This window comes from Cyprinus carpio, unplaced genomic scaffold, assembly GCF_018340385.1.
Source record: "Cyprinus carpio isolate SPL01 unplaced genomic scaffold, ASM1834038v1 S000006627, whole genome shotgun sequence".
Taxonomy (NCBI): domain Eukaryota; kingdom Metazoa; phylum Chordata; class Actinopteri; order Cypriniformes; family Cyprinidae; genus Cyprinus; species Cyprinus carpio.
The window spans coordinates 213009-230153 of record NW_024879259.1 but is presented as its reverse complement, the minus strand read 5'-3'; the positions used below and the strand labels follow the sequence as shown (position 1 = coordinate 230153).

Here is a 17145-nt window from a genome sequence, read left to right as displayed (position 1 = left end):
TCCCTATTTGTTAGTTGCATTGACACTTCTTGAGCAAATGTTTACGCTTTTCTTGCCTGTGTGATGACTGGTTTCCTGTTTGTGGCATCTATTCTGCCTCTTCCTCAGCTGCGAGCGGAGGTGAGCGGGCTGCAGGTGGAGCTAGAAGGCAAGCGGGCAGAGATGGACACGCTGGAGACGCTCCTGCAACGCAGAGACCGGGAGAACCAGGAGGGAGACAATCTACTATCCATGCTCCGAGCAGACCTCAACACGGCCAAACAGCAAAGGTCAGCTGACCTGCAGGGATACAGAAATAGGGATTTTGTGGAACTAACCAACATACTGTTTAAGAGAACAACCTTATTTTCATACTTTGAGTTTATCATTAAAACTTTTGATTTTGTCCCCGTCAGACAAGACCTGCAAACAGCACGTGACAAACTACAGCGGATGCTCATAGAAATGCTTCGAATCACTATGGCAACAGAAGAGCACATCAGCCACAAGTTGGGGGTTTGTGTGTCAGGTGGTCGGGCCGGAGACAAAATGCCCAGCTCTAGGAGAGCCAGCAGTAGCCGTGATCCACATGAAATGGGTAAGTTTCTGTTAGTCTGCTGAATGAGATCTATACTGATCACCCACTATTAAAAAGTGCTCAATCTTTTAATATATAAAATGTATAAAAAAATTTGTATATAAATGTTTAAAGGGATAGGTCGCCCAAAAGTTAAAATTGTCATCATTTACTCACCTTCCACTTGTTACAAATCTGTACGAGTTTCTTATCTTCTGTTGTGTTCAACAGAAGAGTTTTGAAGAATGTTGGTAACCAGTTGCTGGTAGCCATTGACTTCCATAGTATTTTTTTTTTTTTTTCAGTTCTGTGGATGTTAGTGGCTACCGTGAATGATGACCGAAATTAATTTTTTTGTGTGAATTACCACTTTAATGATGGCAAATATGAAAGTTGCTAAAACATTTATTTAACACATCTTTTTAAAAATACTTTTGGAACTAATATAAAGGAAGCTTTGGCCGATTATGTTCTAAAAATCGTTTAATATTTGTAGTTGACTTTCAGACAGATTGGAACAATTAATATTTTTTTTTTTTTTTTTAGGAGAGGTGATTGGTGTAGAAGGAGATGCTGATTGTAGTGTGTGGTCTTCGGCTGTGGACGAGGGGTTGGAATTGTCTCAGAGGCTGTGTGAGAGTGTGTTCTCTGGGCCGGAGGGAGAGATGGAGGTCGAAGGTGAAGAGCTCATGCTGGGTGCCTGTACACGTCTGCGCACTACTGTGGATAAACTACTGGAGCTGCTCTCAGAATCCTCACAGCAGGTGCCACACACACACACACACACACACCCCTGACCCATCCGCTACTGTCAGTACTTTGTAGTTCGAAAGAACAGCATTTATAGTATTAATTTATATATTATTATAAAATAGTATAAATACTACAATGTAGTAGTATTTATGCTGTTTACTTTATTAATATTTTAAATTATCTTATCTATATTTTCTATAGATCTGTTTTATTTGTTAGCAATTGTGTTTTTAACTTTTAACTGTTTTCCTTCTAATCCATATGTTTGTCTTTTCTCTCTTCCTGTTAATTTCTGCTGTAGTTGGAGCAGATGTGTGGTCTTCAGGCCATGCTAAATGAGCGGTTCAGAGATGGAGGTGAGGCTGGAGCGTCTCTGCTGTTTCAGAACTCTCAGCTCCTGGAGCAGCTGGATCATGAGGCTAATCTGAAGAGCCAGCTACAGTTGGAGCTGCACAAGGCCGAAGGTCAGAATATCTATATATGCTGTTGTCCATTGTATTACTTTCTCTGTATCGGGCACTTACCTCATTTGGTGTCCTGTGTGCATTTACATGTGTGGCTCTAGGTCTGATGGAAGGCTATGTAGCTGAGAAAGCAGCTTTGGAGGAGGCACTTCAGCAGAAGGAAACGCAGCAGCAGCGTCTGGCAGAGAAGCTGGAGAGCACACGCGTCCAACTGCAGCAGCTCAGTGAAAATCATACCCTCCTCCTGCGTCAGAGAGAAGCCCTCACGGCTGGCCTCGGAGACACTGAGAAGGGTGAGAGAAAAAGGGTTTAGGGGCGTGATTTAAGCTGACATGCTTTAGTTTAATTCTCAGATTGAATTACATAACATGCAATTACATAACATTAGTTTTGTCATTCGGTGCATGCCAAATAGTCATGGCCTCTTAAAGATGGACCTGTTGCTTTGCACACAGAGTAGGGGTGTATGATATGTATCATCTTTGATAATATCATAATTATAGTATTAACAAAATGCAAACTGACAATTTAGTGCATGAGACTGGCTAAACCAAAAATGTGCAAATGAGTTTAATGAATGATTAAATGACTGAATGAATGGCGGTTTTAGTTTCACATTTAATTATAAAATCATTTTTAATTAATGAAATTATACTTTAAATATATTCATATTAAGAAAAAAAGAATCCCATAGGATTATTCATGCAGTTGTAAATGCAATTCAGGCCACTTTTAAATTACATTAAACAGTCTGTGTACCACACTTCAGGTGTATCTTCTGTTCCACTTCTACAGTGCAAAGATGAATTTTGTTGATACTGATTTAATTTGATTGATTTGTTTTATTATTCTATTTGATTTTATTATTAATTATTAATATAATATAAAATCTCCTGGAAATCATTTTAAGGGAGGTAAATATTGCCTTGTAGTGGAAAACTTAGTCACTGCTGTGAACTAACAACTGCACAGAATATGCAACATTTCTGGAGTCGGCTGTTCTCAAACCAGCCAAGGTACCAACACTAAAACACACTTGGCCAAATAAGCTCCAATTATTATCGACAAAATACTGGAAAATATAAAAGGTAATTTTTCTCAATATCATACACCCCTAACACGGAGTGAAATTTAAGAGTGTGTGCTTGTGATGGAGGGTTTAGTTTCATCCTACAAATTCTTTCTGCTCTGTAGGCTTCCTCGACGCAGAGGAAGAGACAGGTTTGTGATATAATCTGCGACTGAAGTAAATGTTTGAGTTGAAAAATTACGTGTACAGTTTGACACTAAATGCATCCGTTCCTGATGAAGTTTTCAGTTTATTTTTTTTGTAAAAGTTTGGTTTATTAATGCTCTTGCTTATCCTGTGATGTTTTTTGCAGTTTAACTTGCTCTAAACCTTTTAAAGTTTTAAAGTTCCAAATACTTGTTAATTTCTCTTATGAGTATTTCTTTGCCAATTTCTTCTTGATCCAGTTTGCTGTGCTTTATTTGTGCATTGAGAATGCACAAATGATCCAGAGCTCCTGTGCATGTTTGCATCTTAATATGCATTTGCAGTTTGTGTGTTTTGTTGACATGGACTCTGCAGTTGCGTATTGATTTTATTCATTGGTTCTTCTGGGCTCTGTGCAGCTCTGCTAGCGGAGACTGAGCGTCTGGGGCAGGAGTGTGTGGAGGTGCAGCGGCAGGCGGAGAAGAACTGCGGTGGTTTGGCGTCTCGTCTGCAGATGCTGGAGCAGGCCTTGGAGGAGCAGGAGAGCCATGCGCATCAGCTGGAGGAACAGCATCGCCTGCAGACTGAAGACCTGCAGCAACATATTGATGCTCTGGAGAAACAGCTCAAACATAACCGCCAGTTCATAGATGTGAGTGTTTCCAGCAGTTTATTCAAGTGTCTGAAATTCAGCACCAGAAAAAGTGAATGTAAGCTTGTGGAAATAAATGGCTCTGCCTTTTTTCCTTATGTACAGGAACAAGCAGTGGAGCGGGAGCATGAGAGAGATGAATTCCAGCAGGAAATAAAGAATCTGGAAGATCAATTGAGACAACCATCTAAAGTACACACAGGAGGGGACAGCAAGGGTCAGAGGGTAAGGGTCCATGTCTAGAACTTTAGATATGCGTTTGTTTTAACAGACTGACACCCTTTTTTGTGACTTGGATAAACTGTGAAGAGTATGTGAGCAGAATGAAGTGGCACTAACTTTCCATTCTTTTCTCTTTGCTCTTTGATTAAAAAAAATACAGTAAAATTGGTAAATTGTGGAATATTAATTTCTATTTGTATAAAATAGTTTTCTATTTTAAGATATAATTTATTCCTGTGATGGAAAACTGAATTTTCAGCAGACATTACTCCAACCTTCAGTGTCACATGATCCTTCAGAAATCATTCTAATATGCTGATTTGGTACTCAAGAAACATTTCTTATCAATGTTGTGCTGCTTGATAATTGTGTGGAAATTGAAAGTGAATGATTTTTTTAGTATTTTTTGAAAGTTGAAAAGAACAGCATTTATTTGAAAGGTGTTTTCTTTGTTTTTTTCTTTTTTTTAATAATAAAAAATGAAGTCTTTAATGTCACTTTTGAACATTAATGCAGCCTTGTAGAATAAAATTCCTTTTTTTTTTTTAACAAAAAAAAAGTCTATATTCTATACATATATTCAATAATATATTTACACTATTCAGCACACTGAATTCTTGATGCAGTTGCATTTTTAATGTGCCTGTATGTCTGGTACGATAACAGAGCAAAAGAAAACATAAAAAAATCCCATGCTCCAGGCAAAGTCTAAAAAACCTGTTGCGCTTCATTTCTTACATACTGTGTCCGTGACAAAGAGCCTAAAGACATTCTGATCCTCTGAGTATCTCTGAATGATTTGAATGTTCATTTAGATGCTTTTTTTTCTCCCTAACTGAATGTTGTAGATTGAGGACTTGGTTCTTCAGGTATGTTATCCAGCTGTAGTCATTTATGTGCTGGTCCTGTGGCAATTATGCATGGCTTATGCAGCGTTTCAAGTAGTAGAGCATGTGATAGATATTGTCCATTCATTTTCTTGTTTGTCAAACCTTTTCAGCAGGTATACATCAGTCATGTCTGTAATTCATGTTTTTTTTTCCCCTCTTTCATCCTCCTACTCAAATACACACATACACAAATCCTCTTTCCTCAGAAATGTATTTGTTTACTGCTGTAGTGGCTTCTGAAGGCTTTATTTAATAGCTTTATTGCCTAAACTGTACATTTGTGTCTGTTCATTTTAGGATTGTCTTCTTGTAACCCTCTTAAAAGTCTCAATCTGTTGCAAAACTGTTGCTTTAATAATTTATGGCTATTTTGTGCTGCTGTTCGGCATCTTTTTTTTAGGACTAGGACGTGTTTCTGTCTTTTGTTATGGATACACCACTTTCTTTGTGTAATTTTGTACAGGTGGAAAGTCTTCAGGCTCTGATCAAAGATAAGATGGAAGACTATAGTGTACTGTTGTCAGCAAAAGAACAGTGTCAGCGTGATGTTGAAGAGCGTAATGAAGAGATTGAAAAATTGACCGCTCATATCCGTGAGTTGGAGCAGGCATTGCTGAGCTGTGCAGAGGCCAGCCGAACTGGAACCCAGCTGGAGCAAGAACTTCAGAAAGCACGCAAGAACCTTCAGGAGCTCACACAGGTGCACAAAAATACATGAAATACAAATACAAAATGCATTTTTCGCTGCTTCAGTTGGGTGTTAATGTTTGGGGCGATTTGGAATTATTTTTTTAGCATGAATATTAAAATAGTTCTAACCAGTAGTGGTCTGTGTGTTTTTACTTTCAGGATAAAGAAGCTTTGCAGCAGCAGCAGTATGCTAATAAGCTTCAGATCTCTGCCCTACAGTCCAAACTTGATGAGACCAGACACCGTTTCCCTGATATGACCCCCGACCCCAACCTCCGGGAGCAGCTTGAAGCCGTACAGCAGGATCTGCAGACCAAAGAACAACAGGTGAGTGTATATAAAAAGACAGTGAAAGAGATATGAAATTACCTTTAACTGTCTGTTTCGTTTCTAGTTAGGACATGCACAATGGAAATTGATTTAAGAGTTGTTGTCTCTCTTAGGTGGAGTTGCTGTCAGAACGTATAAATGAGCTTGAGAAGGATTTGGTAGTGAGGGAGGAAGAGGTCAGACAACTAGCACTACAGCTGGAGCTCAAAAACACAGAGAGCAGAGCTACAGAAGAGCAGCTCCACATGCACATCACTCACCTGCAGGTTAGTCTGTGGTCTCATTATACTTGTATAATGAGTGTAGCCTGGCAATCCTATTGTGATGTTCATTAATTTGTTCACAGTCTTGGATAAATTGTATTTATAGCACAGAACCTTCATTCGAATTCTGTATTGGATTTAGTTGATGATTGTCTGGAGGATGTTAAAAAGCCAGGTTGACTTCATTCTGTGTCCTTTAGGAGACTGTGGACACTTTAACAAGGCGACTAGAAGAGGGCAGCGATGAATCCATCCTTCAGCTGCCTTCTGCCCTTCTGGAGGAGAAGAATCTGGAGATCGATCACCTAAACCAACAGATCCTCCAGCTGCAGCAAGAGCTTGACATGACCAGTGATAATAATGTAAGACAAGTATGTCCATGTTTGTTTTTGTTTCCCCCAGATTTGTTACTCGGAAGAATACAAAGAAATGTTAATGGAACTGGAATTAGGATTATTCAGAATAGTTCAGTTTGTTTAAATTCCCATCTCTAATATTCAGGAAGATTGATGTACACTTATTACAAGGAAAATAAATCCAAGGTTTAGAGTCTTGTTTAATTTGAAGACTTTTGTCATTTATTTTGTAGCAATTAAGTATGCTGCTGGTTTGTAACTAGTCCTCATTACCATTTTCAGACTCTAGAGGAAAAGCAAGCTGAGATTGAAGAGCTGCGCTCTCTGGTTGAACGTCTTCGTTGTGACCAGCAACGTTTACGGCAGGCAAAGGAAGAAGAGACTGAGCAGCTCCACGAGGTTATTAACAAGCTTCAAGAGGAGTTGAGCCAGCTTGACCCCAACCATCATGAGGTCAGTGACCCCAACACTGACAGCACTGAGTCATCTGACTTCCCCTGGTCCCCTCATCCTCACCAGCAGAGGGCGCCTGAGGTAAGCCTGTGCCAGGTGCTCCGCAGCCACACACTGCAGTCGTCTCGCACTCGCTTGAAGGAGTTACAGCTTGAGCTGGAGCGAGCAGCTGAAGAGAAGGACTCTCTTCAGAGACTGTTGCTCTCCCAAGAAGAACAGTATGGAAGCCAGGTGGAGGCACTCGGCCGGAGTCTCGGAGAGGAAAGGGGGAAGGTGGCTGTGTTGGAACAGGAAGCGAATGAGCTGAAACTCCAGCTAGAGGAGAAGCAGACAGAAGCGGCGAGATTGGCGGATCGTGTGGAAGTGTTGGAAGATACAGATCGAGCTCATCAGTCCAGGCTTAGAGAGTCTGAGCTCCAGCTGAGAAGAGCAGAAGAGAGAAGAGACGAGGTCCAGCAGGAGCTTGGCAGGCTACAGGAGGAGGTGAAGAACCAGTGTGTTGAGAAGGAGCTTCTGGAGAACCAAATCTCAGAACTGCAAAACAAAGAAGAGGAATATCAGAATGAACTCGATGCTTTACAGTTCAAACTGGACGAGCTTGAGCAAAACGTCCAAGTAGGCAAAGCCACCGTCATTGCCTTGGAGACAAGCAAAAGAGAACTGTCCATTGAGAGAGAGGCTCTGAGAAAACGGGAGGGATGCCTCCAGGAGGAAATAGAGCGTTTGAAACAGGAAGTGACATCAAAGACTAACTACATTAAAGAACTACTTGACCAACACAAGGAGACGGTGGCTAAACAAGGAGAAGCTCAAAAAGAAGTTCTGGTGAGATATTTTGGAAAACTTTTTTTTTTAAATCAAACCCTGCTCACTACGGTTTTTAAGTGTTTAGTTTTGCTTTCTTATTGTAATGGAATATGAACAAGACTGCCCTATAAACAAACTGTGATTATGGACTTGGGCTGTAACTCTGTGACTTTACTCTTGCCATGAACTATGATGCAAACAGTGAATTATTTGGGAAGTTACCTCAAGGTTTAATGCTTTACAGATTCTGTAATTACTTGCAGATCAACCATGTTTTGTTTGTGCAGTTTGGGTAGTGCCTGAAATTACAGAAGAAAAAAAGGGGGAGGGACAAGAATAGAATGATTTAGTCCAGCCCTCTGGCACATGAGAGAATAGCTCACATGGGAAGTAAATTTATAAAGAGGAAGTCTGTCTGAAGTCTTTTAAACCATTTACTTTTAAAGCTTGATCTAAACTTTGGGATTGGTTAGTCATGAGCTAAGTGAAAAGCTGCACTGTTTTTAATTTGCTTTGTTTAGAGTCGGATCGAGTTGATCGAGCTCCGTTTCAGCAAATAACATTTAATTTCTTGGAACTTTCTTTCTAGCAACGAGCCACTTTTCTTGTGATTTGAGCAGGATGCAAATCCTTGATTGCTTTGACATGTAACAGTTCTGTGTCACTTTTGGTTTGGTTTGTTCACTTGTTAGATAGGAATAATTTACATGTTGAGTCATGCATTTTTACAAATGACTTGCTGCAGATTTGAGCTAGTTTTCTGCTCATTTATCAGAGCATGACCTTAACTTAATATAGTTTTGTAACTGCTGATGTAACGCATTTTGTGTGTGTGTGATGTAAAGAACTAACATTACTGAGTGATTATTTTTGCAGACGTGTGCTGAAGAGACCTTGGCTAAAGCTGAGACTGCTTTACGTGAGCGAGAACAGCAGCTGATCCACCTGAGGGCGGAGCATGATGCTCTAAGGGCGGAGTTAGCAGCTGTGAAGGAAGGGCTTAGTACCAGCACAGAGAGAGCTGAAAAGTTACAGGAAGAGGGACAGGTATGTGGATTAGTTTCTTAATTGATACACACATTGGTTTGTCGGTTTTGACTTTTATCCAGAATGTAAAAAAATAAATAAAAAACTTGTACAGATTCCATGCATTTTTAAGGTTAATAGAATAAATAATTTCGCAGAGCACAAGCACTAGTCACTTTTTTTCAGAAGTGTAAAAATCAAGTTGCTGATTTGATCTTTCACCATCAGACAAAAGATCGTGCATTGGCTGATCTCGAGGTCCATAACCAGCACCTGAAAGCAGAGCTGCGGAGTTTGCAGGATGACCTGGCTGTGCAGGAAGAAGAGCTGGCCTATCAGCAGCGGGAGCTAGAGCAGCTCCAACAGCGCTGCAAACTGCAGGACCACCATACCAAACACGGCCACCGCTTTCTCGAAGGCCTTTCCCGTGACCCATCCCTCTCTGCTTCCCTATCTTCACCAGAAGTCCTGCGTAGGTTGGAGTGCAGTGAAGAGCACCCCTCTCGTCTGCAGGTGTCTCACCTCTCAGAGCTCAGTGCGCTACACAGCGCCAGCCTAGAGTTTCACAGCAAGCCTTCGCCTATGGAGCGGGACAAAGAGAGACCACACGCCAGACAAACTTTTATCCCACCTTCAGAGGAAGTCCCACCCAGCACACACACTGCATCCCCTTGCTCTCTTACTGTGTCCGAACACCTTTCTGTGCTTGACTCCCTGGATGCAGATAAGGTAAGCATGCGTTTCACTTTATTTCCAAAGAAAGGTTTCAGTGCTAACTGGAAACATTAAAAACGCTAACTGAATTCCATTAATAAAATGAAGGAAATGCATTGTTTGTTCAGATTCATGAATTGGACAATTCAGATGTGACACCATCTCTATCTCCACTTGGTTCCAACTCTCCTGTGTCTGTGCCGGAGTGGGTCAGCGATGGATATGGCAGCAGTGAGTTGTGTACTTGTTCATGCTTGCATTTCTGTAAGAGAGACTGGATGTGTTTAATTAAGGTTAAGATCATTTTCTTAGTTAGTTCATCTTACTGTGTTTGTAGATGTGAGCTCAGAGTTGGAGGCCATGCTGAGGCTGGAGTTGGAACATACAGAGCATTTAGATGCTCATTTTGTGGAGTATCTGCGCTGCAGAGGAATGTCACCTGCTGAAAACACAGATAGCGCTGAAGGCAGTATGCACGAGAACCACGAGGCCCTCACACCTGAGTTAAAGGTAAACGACATCTTTAATATGCTGCCCTCGCTCATACATGAAGAACTGATTGATTTGGTGATTATATATCTGTGTATCATTTACAGGCTATGTTGAAGCGCGTCTACCAGGAAAGCTGTAGAATCCTGTCTTTGTCCCATCGCCCTGCCCCATCTGGCCAGTCCCGCCCAGATTCTGAGCCTGCCCCACCCCCCTCCTGGCAGAGGGAGAGAAGGGCCTTACAGGAGACCATCTTATCACTCAGAGAGCTGCTCTGCAGGATGGCTGACAGGGAACCCAGGGTGAGGCTCATCTGTGTATCGCTTACCTGATAGATCCTTAAAGTAAGAATTAAACAGTCAGACAACCCAAGACGTAGTAGATTGTGTGCAGCCGGTTTTTCAGCAAAGTTTTAATCATGTTGGTAATTTAGAGACCTTTTTTTCTGGTTAAAAATAATGCACTAGGCTTTGTAGGGTTAAAGTAACTTGGAAATAAAACTGCAGATCCAGAGTGATTGTGTGCAGTAGTGTGTGCGATCCAACAGTTCACTTACATTTGAATTTTGTGTTTATGTATATGAAACTGACAGTGGGGATGTGGACTGGAGGTGTGAGCTATTGCAGGCTGTCCGCAGTGTGTTTGACAGTGAAAGGGAATGGCTTCACTCTCAGCTTCAAGCTTTCATGGCAACTGCTACTCAGATGGACCTCACCCCTTTGCTGGATCAGTTAAAGAAACTGTTTCAGAAGCAGGTGCTGAGAAGCCCAGCATATGATGCTGATTTTCTCATATTAAATAAATCCATGTGCTTTCATTTATTAACTATACTGATTTTCTTTCAGGAGGAGCAGCAGTGGAAGTCTCTAGAGCAGCTGTTCAACGCAGACCGTCACAATCTATTGGCTGAGGTGCGCAGCCTGCATGCGCAGCTGCATGCAAGCACCCAGCAGAGCCAGGAACAGCTGCGGCAGCTGCAGGATTCCCTACACACCGCAAAAGAGCAGGGCATGGAAAGGCAACATCAGCTGCATAAAGATGGTATGTTTTTCAGAATTCATTTTAGGGAAAAAAAATTGCCAGCAAATATTTGAAAACCAACAAAAACAGTCCCAAAGGTAGATTTTAACTCTGTGCACTGTTTAGTTGAAGAGCTGGAGTTGCAGCTGCAACAGGAACAGACAGTGTCACATGATCTGTGCTCCTCTCTGGAAGCTGAGAAAAGTAGGGGATTGGAGTGGCAGAGGCAGTTGGAGGCGGAGCTAAAGGCTGTGTCTGTGCTGAAGGAGGAGCTAGAAGAGACCAGGCTAGAACTTCAGACTACATACAAAAATCAAGATGAATTAAAGAGCCAAATTCACAAGCTCAGGTACAGCAAACGTGCACACTCTTTGAACATGAATTGTCACTAGTAGTATGCCATATTTTTATTATTTTTTTCTGAAAAATGTTTGTGAAATGTTTCAGGCTAAAGCTGGAAAATGTTGAGGGTGAACATCGGGCCTGTCTACAGGCATTGGAGAAAGAGCAGGCTAGAGTACAGGAACTCCAGGAGGACCTTCAGCAGCAGCGACTCATCAACCAACAGACAGTTGATCAAAACCACCAAACACAGGAGGTGAACCACATTTTTGATGTATTAACCTTCTATTGGTGGGGCCAGGAACGCGAAACCACAACACACGCGCTCTGAGCTCCAGATCGAGCAGTCTCGTTGTGAGGCCCTGCTGGCCCAGGAACGCGAACGCACTGTACTTGCAATTTCCCGCCTCGAGGATGAACGCTCTCGATCAACAGAGCTCGCAGATTCTCTCTCGCGCCAAGCCCAGGAGCATGCGTGCCGTTTAGAGGAGGAAGCTCGTAGACAGGAAGCAGCCAGTGCCCACGACAGAAAGTTTATACAGGACCTACGGGTGCAACTGGAACAGGAGAGGCGTCAGGGAGAGGATCTGGCAGCTATGTTGGAACGTCTGCAAGGGCAGGTGCTGGAAGGAAAGCGCAGGCAAGCAGAGCAGGAAGAGCAGGAGGCACACAAGGAGCAGGAGGAAGTGAGAAGGCTCCGTGCTGCTCTGGAAGGCCTGCAGACTCAGAAAACAGAGGTCGGACGCACTCTAGAGGCGGAGCGAGAAAGAGCTGCTCAGTTACAAACAGAGTTGGATGTGATGAAAGAAAAAATGAGAGCAGTGAAAGAGAGGGAGAGAGTGAGGGAGGAGCAGATGGAGAGGCAGAGGAGACAGGAGAAACAGGAGCAGGTGGAAAAGGAGCGACGACAGGAACGCACCAATGAGAAACTGGTGAGGAAAAAGATTTGTTCTCTTAAAGGGATAGTTCACCCAAAAATATCAGTTCTGTTAAAATTTACTTACTCTTGTTGTCCCAAACCAATAAGACCCAAAAACTTAAATTAAATCAGTTCATCATAAAGCGATCATATCTCTTCACAGGATTCAACTGACTGACTCATATTAATTCTTTTTTACATCCTATTGTTTTGGTTAGGTTGACTTTCACTGAATGGGCAGAAACCACTAAGGTTTCATTCAAGATATTATAAAGTGATATTTTACCCAAAAATGAAATTCTGTCAGTAACTCACCCATATATTGTTCCCAACTCAAGACCTTCATTCATCTTCGGAACACAAATTAAGATATTTTTGATGAAATCCGAGAGCTTTCTGACCCTCCATAGACAGCAATGTAACTGAAATGTTCGCAGACCCAGAAATGATATTATCAAAAGATGTTCGTCAAAATATCTAAACTTTTTTTACGGGTTTGGAACGACGTGAGGGTGAGCAATTAATGACTGAATTTTCATATTTGGGTGAACTGTCCCTTTAATTTGTGTTTTGAAGATTAACCAGTTTTATGGGTTTGGAACAGCTGATGGTTAATAAATAACAATTTTAATTTTTGTGAACTAACACTTTAATTTGATATGTACATGATCATCATAGTTTGTGTCATTGTTTAAGAGCACTGAAGTTATTTGATGAATTGTCTCAGTTGGAGTTGGAAGTGTTGCGTGAGAAGGATCAGCAGCGGTTGAGGCAGCTGCAGCAGACGTTGGCTGATCTGGAGCACAAAGAGAAGCGGCTCACATCAGAACGCCTGCAGAGAGAAACACACTCCAATGGCCTGACCTTTGGCCAGAATGCACTCACAAACATCTCTCAGGTAACATTCTCCAGCCCTAAGTTTTGACTTGTACTCTTAAATTACAAACCCAAGCTGTTTTTGTTTTACAAGCAAATTTTCAGTTTATTTATTATTTATCACACAGATATTTAACAATCACACTTGGTGTATATGAACAATAATTTAATGCTTACAAGTCTGTATTTGAAGTAACCAGACCAGCTGACCATATACCCAATATACCCAGTCCTACTTATTCTCACAAGCTTTCACTCAGACGAAAGTGTTTGTACAGATACAGAATGAATTGTATGACATTTACAATGAAGTAGAAATAGGTTTCGTTGCACTGTGTTAGTACAGAATGCATAAGAGCATGTGCTAAAGGGATAGTTCACCCAAAAGTGAAAATTGGCATAATTTACTCAACATCTTGTCATAACAAAACTGTATGACTGATTTGTGGAACATAAGATATTTTAAAGAATGCTGGTAATCAAATAGTTTCAGTGCCCAATGAAATCAGTTGTATATTTTTATCCATTGTAGTGGAAGTTAATGGGAACCAAAACTGTTGAAACCAATGCAAATTATTGGGTCAAATTTGATCTGATTTTCACATTACTTGGCTGTTCAGATCAATATAGGGGAAAAAAATGACAGACACATTGAACGGAAATGAGAATTCACTCTCTGACAGTAAGTGGTGCCGAAATACCTGGTTATCCTTGAGCACAAAGGGAAGAAAAGGATAGTTTGTTGCCAAATTGTGCAACCCTATAAATCAGGTTTTTTTTTTTAAATTGCAATTATCAGGTATCACAATCCTTTAAATTGATCTCGTATTTATTTGTAATATATTTGATCATCTGCTCAATAGGATTCTACCTCATCCACTAACTCTCTAATGGAACGTTTGCTGAAGGAGAACACCGAGTTCTCTGAGTGTCTCGCTGCTCTAAGTGAGGAGAAGATCTCCCTCAAACACACTATAACCTGTCTGGAGAGAGACCTGCAAAGCCTGAAACACCAGGAGCAGGTAATGCTATTAACAATTAGTTTCTTTTTTAATTTTTTTTTTTTTTTTTTTTTTTTTTGAAAAGCAGACCTTTTTAACATCAATCAAGACATTATGCAACCAATGAATTCACCTACTGGAAAAGTTTGCATGATTATGTTGAAAACAAATTGGCTGAAAGTTGCAGATAAATGCAGTTCTTCATCTGAATGTTCAGTCCTTTTTTTTTTTTTTTTTTTTTTTGGTTCCAGCTGTGATATTTCATATAGATTTGGTTGTGTATGTCTGTCTGTCTGTCTGTCCGTCAGGTGAAATCTCCTGCTGTTACGGAGCGGTGCATGTTATCGGAGAAGCTGGCCTGGCAGAAGGAAAAAGCAACTCTTCAAGCTGCGCTGTGTAAAGCAGAGGCTGAGCTCTCAAATGTCACAGCTAGCAATGAAAACAGACCCACCAATAACAGTAAAAATAATAAAAACACAAAAAATATAAAAACATCCCCTATATTAACAACTTATTAATGTAGTTTTTAGTTTTTGACCGAAAATTTGCTCTCGAAGTAAACTTATGATATTTTAGCTTATTTGAATAATTTAAAGGGATACTCCACCCCAGTCTATGGGACAGTCACAGGCCTCCCGGTTTTCATCCAAAATATTTAAAATTGTGTTCCGAAGACGAACAAAGCTTTTACGGGTTTGGAACGACATGGGGGTAAGTGATTAATGAAAAAAATTTCACCTTTAACAACACAATCACATTAATCAACACATTCACAAATCTCAGATGTTTTTTAATATCATTATTTTTTTTATTATAAATATATTTTAATTATATATATATTTTAAGTTTTAGTGTATTTGAAGTGCTTGCTTTATGAATCTGTTCCTGTAGGTGCAGCGGCTCTATGAGAGATACCTGCGAGCAGAGAGTTACAGGAAGTCGCTGGTGTATCAGAAGCGGTATCTGCTGTTGCTGCTGGGAGGGTTTCAAGAGTGCGAACAGGCTACTCTCGCACTAATCGCTCGTATGGGTGCGCAGCCAACATTGAGCCAATCACAGGCCTCCAGACCTCTAAACCGCTTCAGAACATCTGTCAGAGTTGTCATCGCTATCTCAAGGTAAAAGGAATGGCTACGTACATGTGTCTGGCAAAGTTAGTATGCAGTTTGGAAAACGCTTGCTTGTGACTGTTTCAAGTTTAAAAAAAATTTAAATTTGTATTTTATTAAAACTGAGTTTCCATTCCATTTTTGCCTTATTCTAGTTTTGCCTTAGTTTATTGGGTGGTTACTGAGTTTCTTGACCCCGGTGTTTTTTTTTATTTTTAGACTGAAGTTCCTCACTAGGAAATGGCAAAGAGCTACAAGGAAAATCTCAGTAGGCAGTGCTACAGTTAACGGGCATGGAACAGGACCAAGCACAGGTAAGTGTGGTACGTTGTTCAGCTTGCAGATTTGATTTGGTAGTTCTGCAGGTGATTTAAATCAGAAGTAATTTATGTGCTGTTTTCCCTTCTCTCTTAGTTCCTGCCTTGAGGACTGAAGTGCTGAGGCCACAGCAGACTGGAGTTGCGTTCAACTCTCCACCCACTCGTGATCATGCCTTTGCACAAAGAGGTGTGGTCTCTTCTCTGGTGCCGCCAATCAAATCACCTTTCAGACTGAATCATAGGTAAAATATATTTCTTATGGATGTAGGTTGGTTTTCCATTTTAGTGTTTTTAATTCAAATGTCGGATTCATTAACTTTGACTCTTTTCTTTCTTACTCAAAGAACATACACAACTCCAGTGCTGGGACCTGCTGAACGCTCCTTCAGCTCTTCCCAAGATCAAGAACGATCTCTTACGGAGTATATTCAACATTTGGAGACTGTCCAGCAGCGACTCGGAGCCGGTCGTCCAGGTAGGATGAGGCCAGTGGGAAGTGACCTAAAATTACTGTCATCTTTTACATGGAAACCACTTCAATATGAGTGGTTTAAATTGAGACAATAGCTTCATTCAACAAATTTTGTAAAAAAAAAAAAAAAAAAAAAAAACTTGCATAAATGCTAAATCAGAAATACAGTAAAACTGTAATATTTAGGCATTTTATTACAATTTAAAATAACAGTTTTAATATTTTAATGTGTCATTTATTCTTGTGATTGGCAAAGCTGATTTTTCATCTGCTCCAACCTATTAGAATGATTTCTGGAGGATCATGTGACACTGGATTGGTGCTAAAGAAACCTTTCTTATTAAAAACAATTGTGCTGCTTAATTGTTTTTGTGGAAACCGTGATCCTTTTCTTCTTAGCATTCTTTGAACAGAAATTTCAAAAGAACAGCATTTAATTGAAATAGAAGTATTTTGTAACAAGTTTTTAGTGTCACTTTTGATCACTTCAGTGTGTCTTTGCTGAACAGAATGAATTTATTAAAAAATAAATATATTTACTGACCCCAGACTTGTAAATATAGTGTATATATATAGTTCTTTATCAGTTGCATTAAACTTGGCAAATTTTAAAATGAAAAAAATAAAATATGCACTGACCTCTACTGGTCAACTGAAGCCCATCACCAAACCAGTGTGAAAGGTGTGCTTGTGTTCCAATTGTAGCAGAATTTGTCAAAACTAAAACTATACTATACCTCATTTCTGTAACTGATTACACAAGATGGTTAGTCTTTTTTACTTTACCAAGATCCCTATTAACACTGAAGGTGAAAGAATCCAAAACTTAAATAATGGCCATTTGTGACCTCTGACCTTACCATCTTACAGTCCCCAGAGCGGACAGGAGGCATAGCTTTCCTGATACGATGAGATTTCAGCAGAAGTGGTTTCTAGAAAATAGAACCTGGCTGTATTTGAGTTGTTTGGCCCCGGGGTCCGTGTGGCCTTTAGGTGAGTGACAGTCTGGCCTCACTTCCATGTTACCCAGTCACAGAGGAGTTCAGAGAGGAGTTCACCTTCTTGTGTGATCAGTCACGTTCTGGTTGGTCTTGTTTCACACAGGTGTGCATGCCTATTTGTCTGCATCATGAATACTCCCATGGGCCTGTGCACTGTGTGTAGGGCGGCTGGCAGGTTAGGCAAATGCAGAACTGATATTTCTA

At 40.6% G+C, this 17145-nt stretch overlaps 1 protein-coding gene across 1 annotated transcript in view; it reads left to right on the top strand.

Annotated features, from left to right (window-relative positions):
• LOC109052911 (pericentrin-like) overlaps positions 1 to 17145 on the top strand; it is a 33383-nt gene that overhangs the window by 15778 nt on the left and 460 nt on the right. The window contains 31 exon segments of the mRNA XM_042755035.1: positions 109 to 269; positions 396 to 577; positions 1103 to 1320; positions 1611 to 1773; positions 1875 to 2066; positions 3409 to 3641; positions 3747 to 3866; positions 4712 to 4732; positions 5217 to 5453; positions 5603 to 5770; positions 5887 to 6039; positions 6237 to 6398; positions 6675 to 7670; positions 8529 to 8699; positions 8907 to 9407; positions 9521 to 9623; positions 9730 to 9902; positions 9989 to 10183; positions 10466 to 10636; positions 10727 to 10922; positions 11028 to 11250; positions 11349 to 11564; positions 11566 to 12175; positions 12890 to 13060; positions 13902 to 14060; positions 14348 to 14499; positions 14930 to 15157; positions 15368 to 15462; positions 15563 to 15710; positions 15813 to 15943; positions 16811 to 16933. Of these exon segments, the coding sequence (XP_042610969.1) occupies positions 109 to 269; positions 396 to 577; positions 1103 to 1320; positions 1611 to 1773; positions 1875 to 2066; positions 3409 to 3641; positions 3747 to 3866; positions 4712 to 4732; positions 5217 to 5453; positions 5603 to 5770; positions 5887 to 6039; positions 6237 to 6398; positions 6675 to 7670; positions 8529 to 8699; positions 8907 to 9407; positions 9521 to 9623; positions 9730 to 9902; positions 9989 to 10183; positions 10466 to 10636; positions 10727 to 10922; positions 11028 to 11250; positions 11349 to 11564; positions 11566 to 12175; positions 12890 to 13060; positions 13902 to 14060; positions 14348 to 14499; positions 14930 to 15157; positions 15368 to 15462; positions 15563 to 15710; positions 15813 to 15943; positions 16811 to 16933 (6772 nt within the window).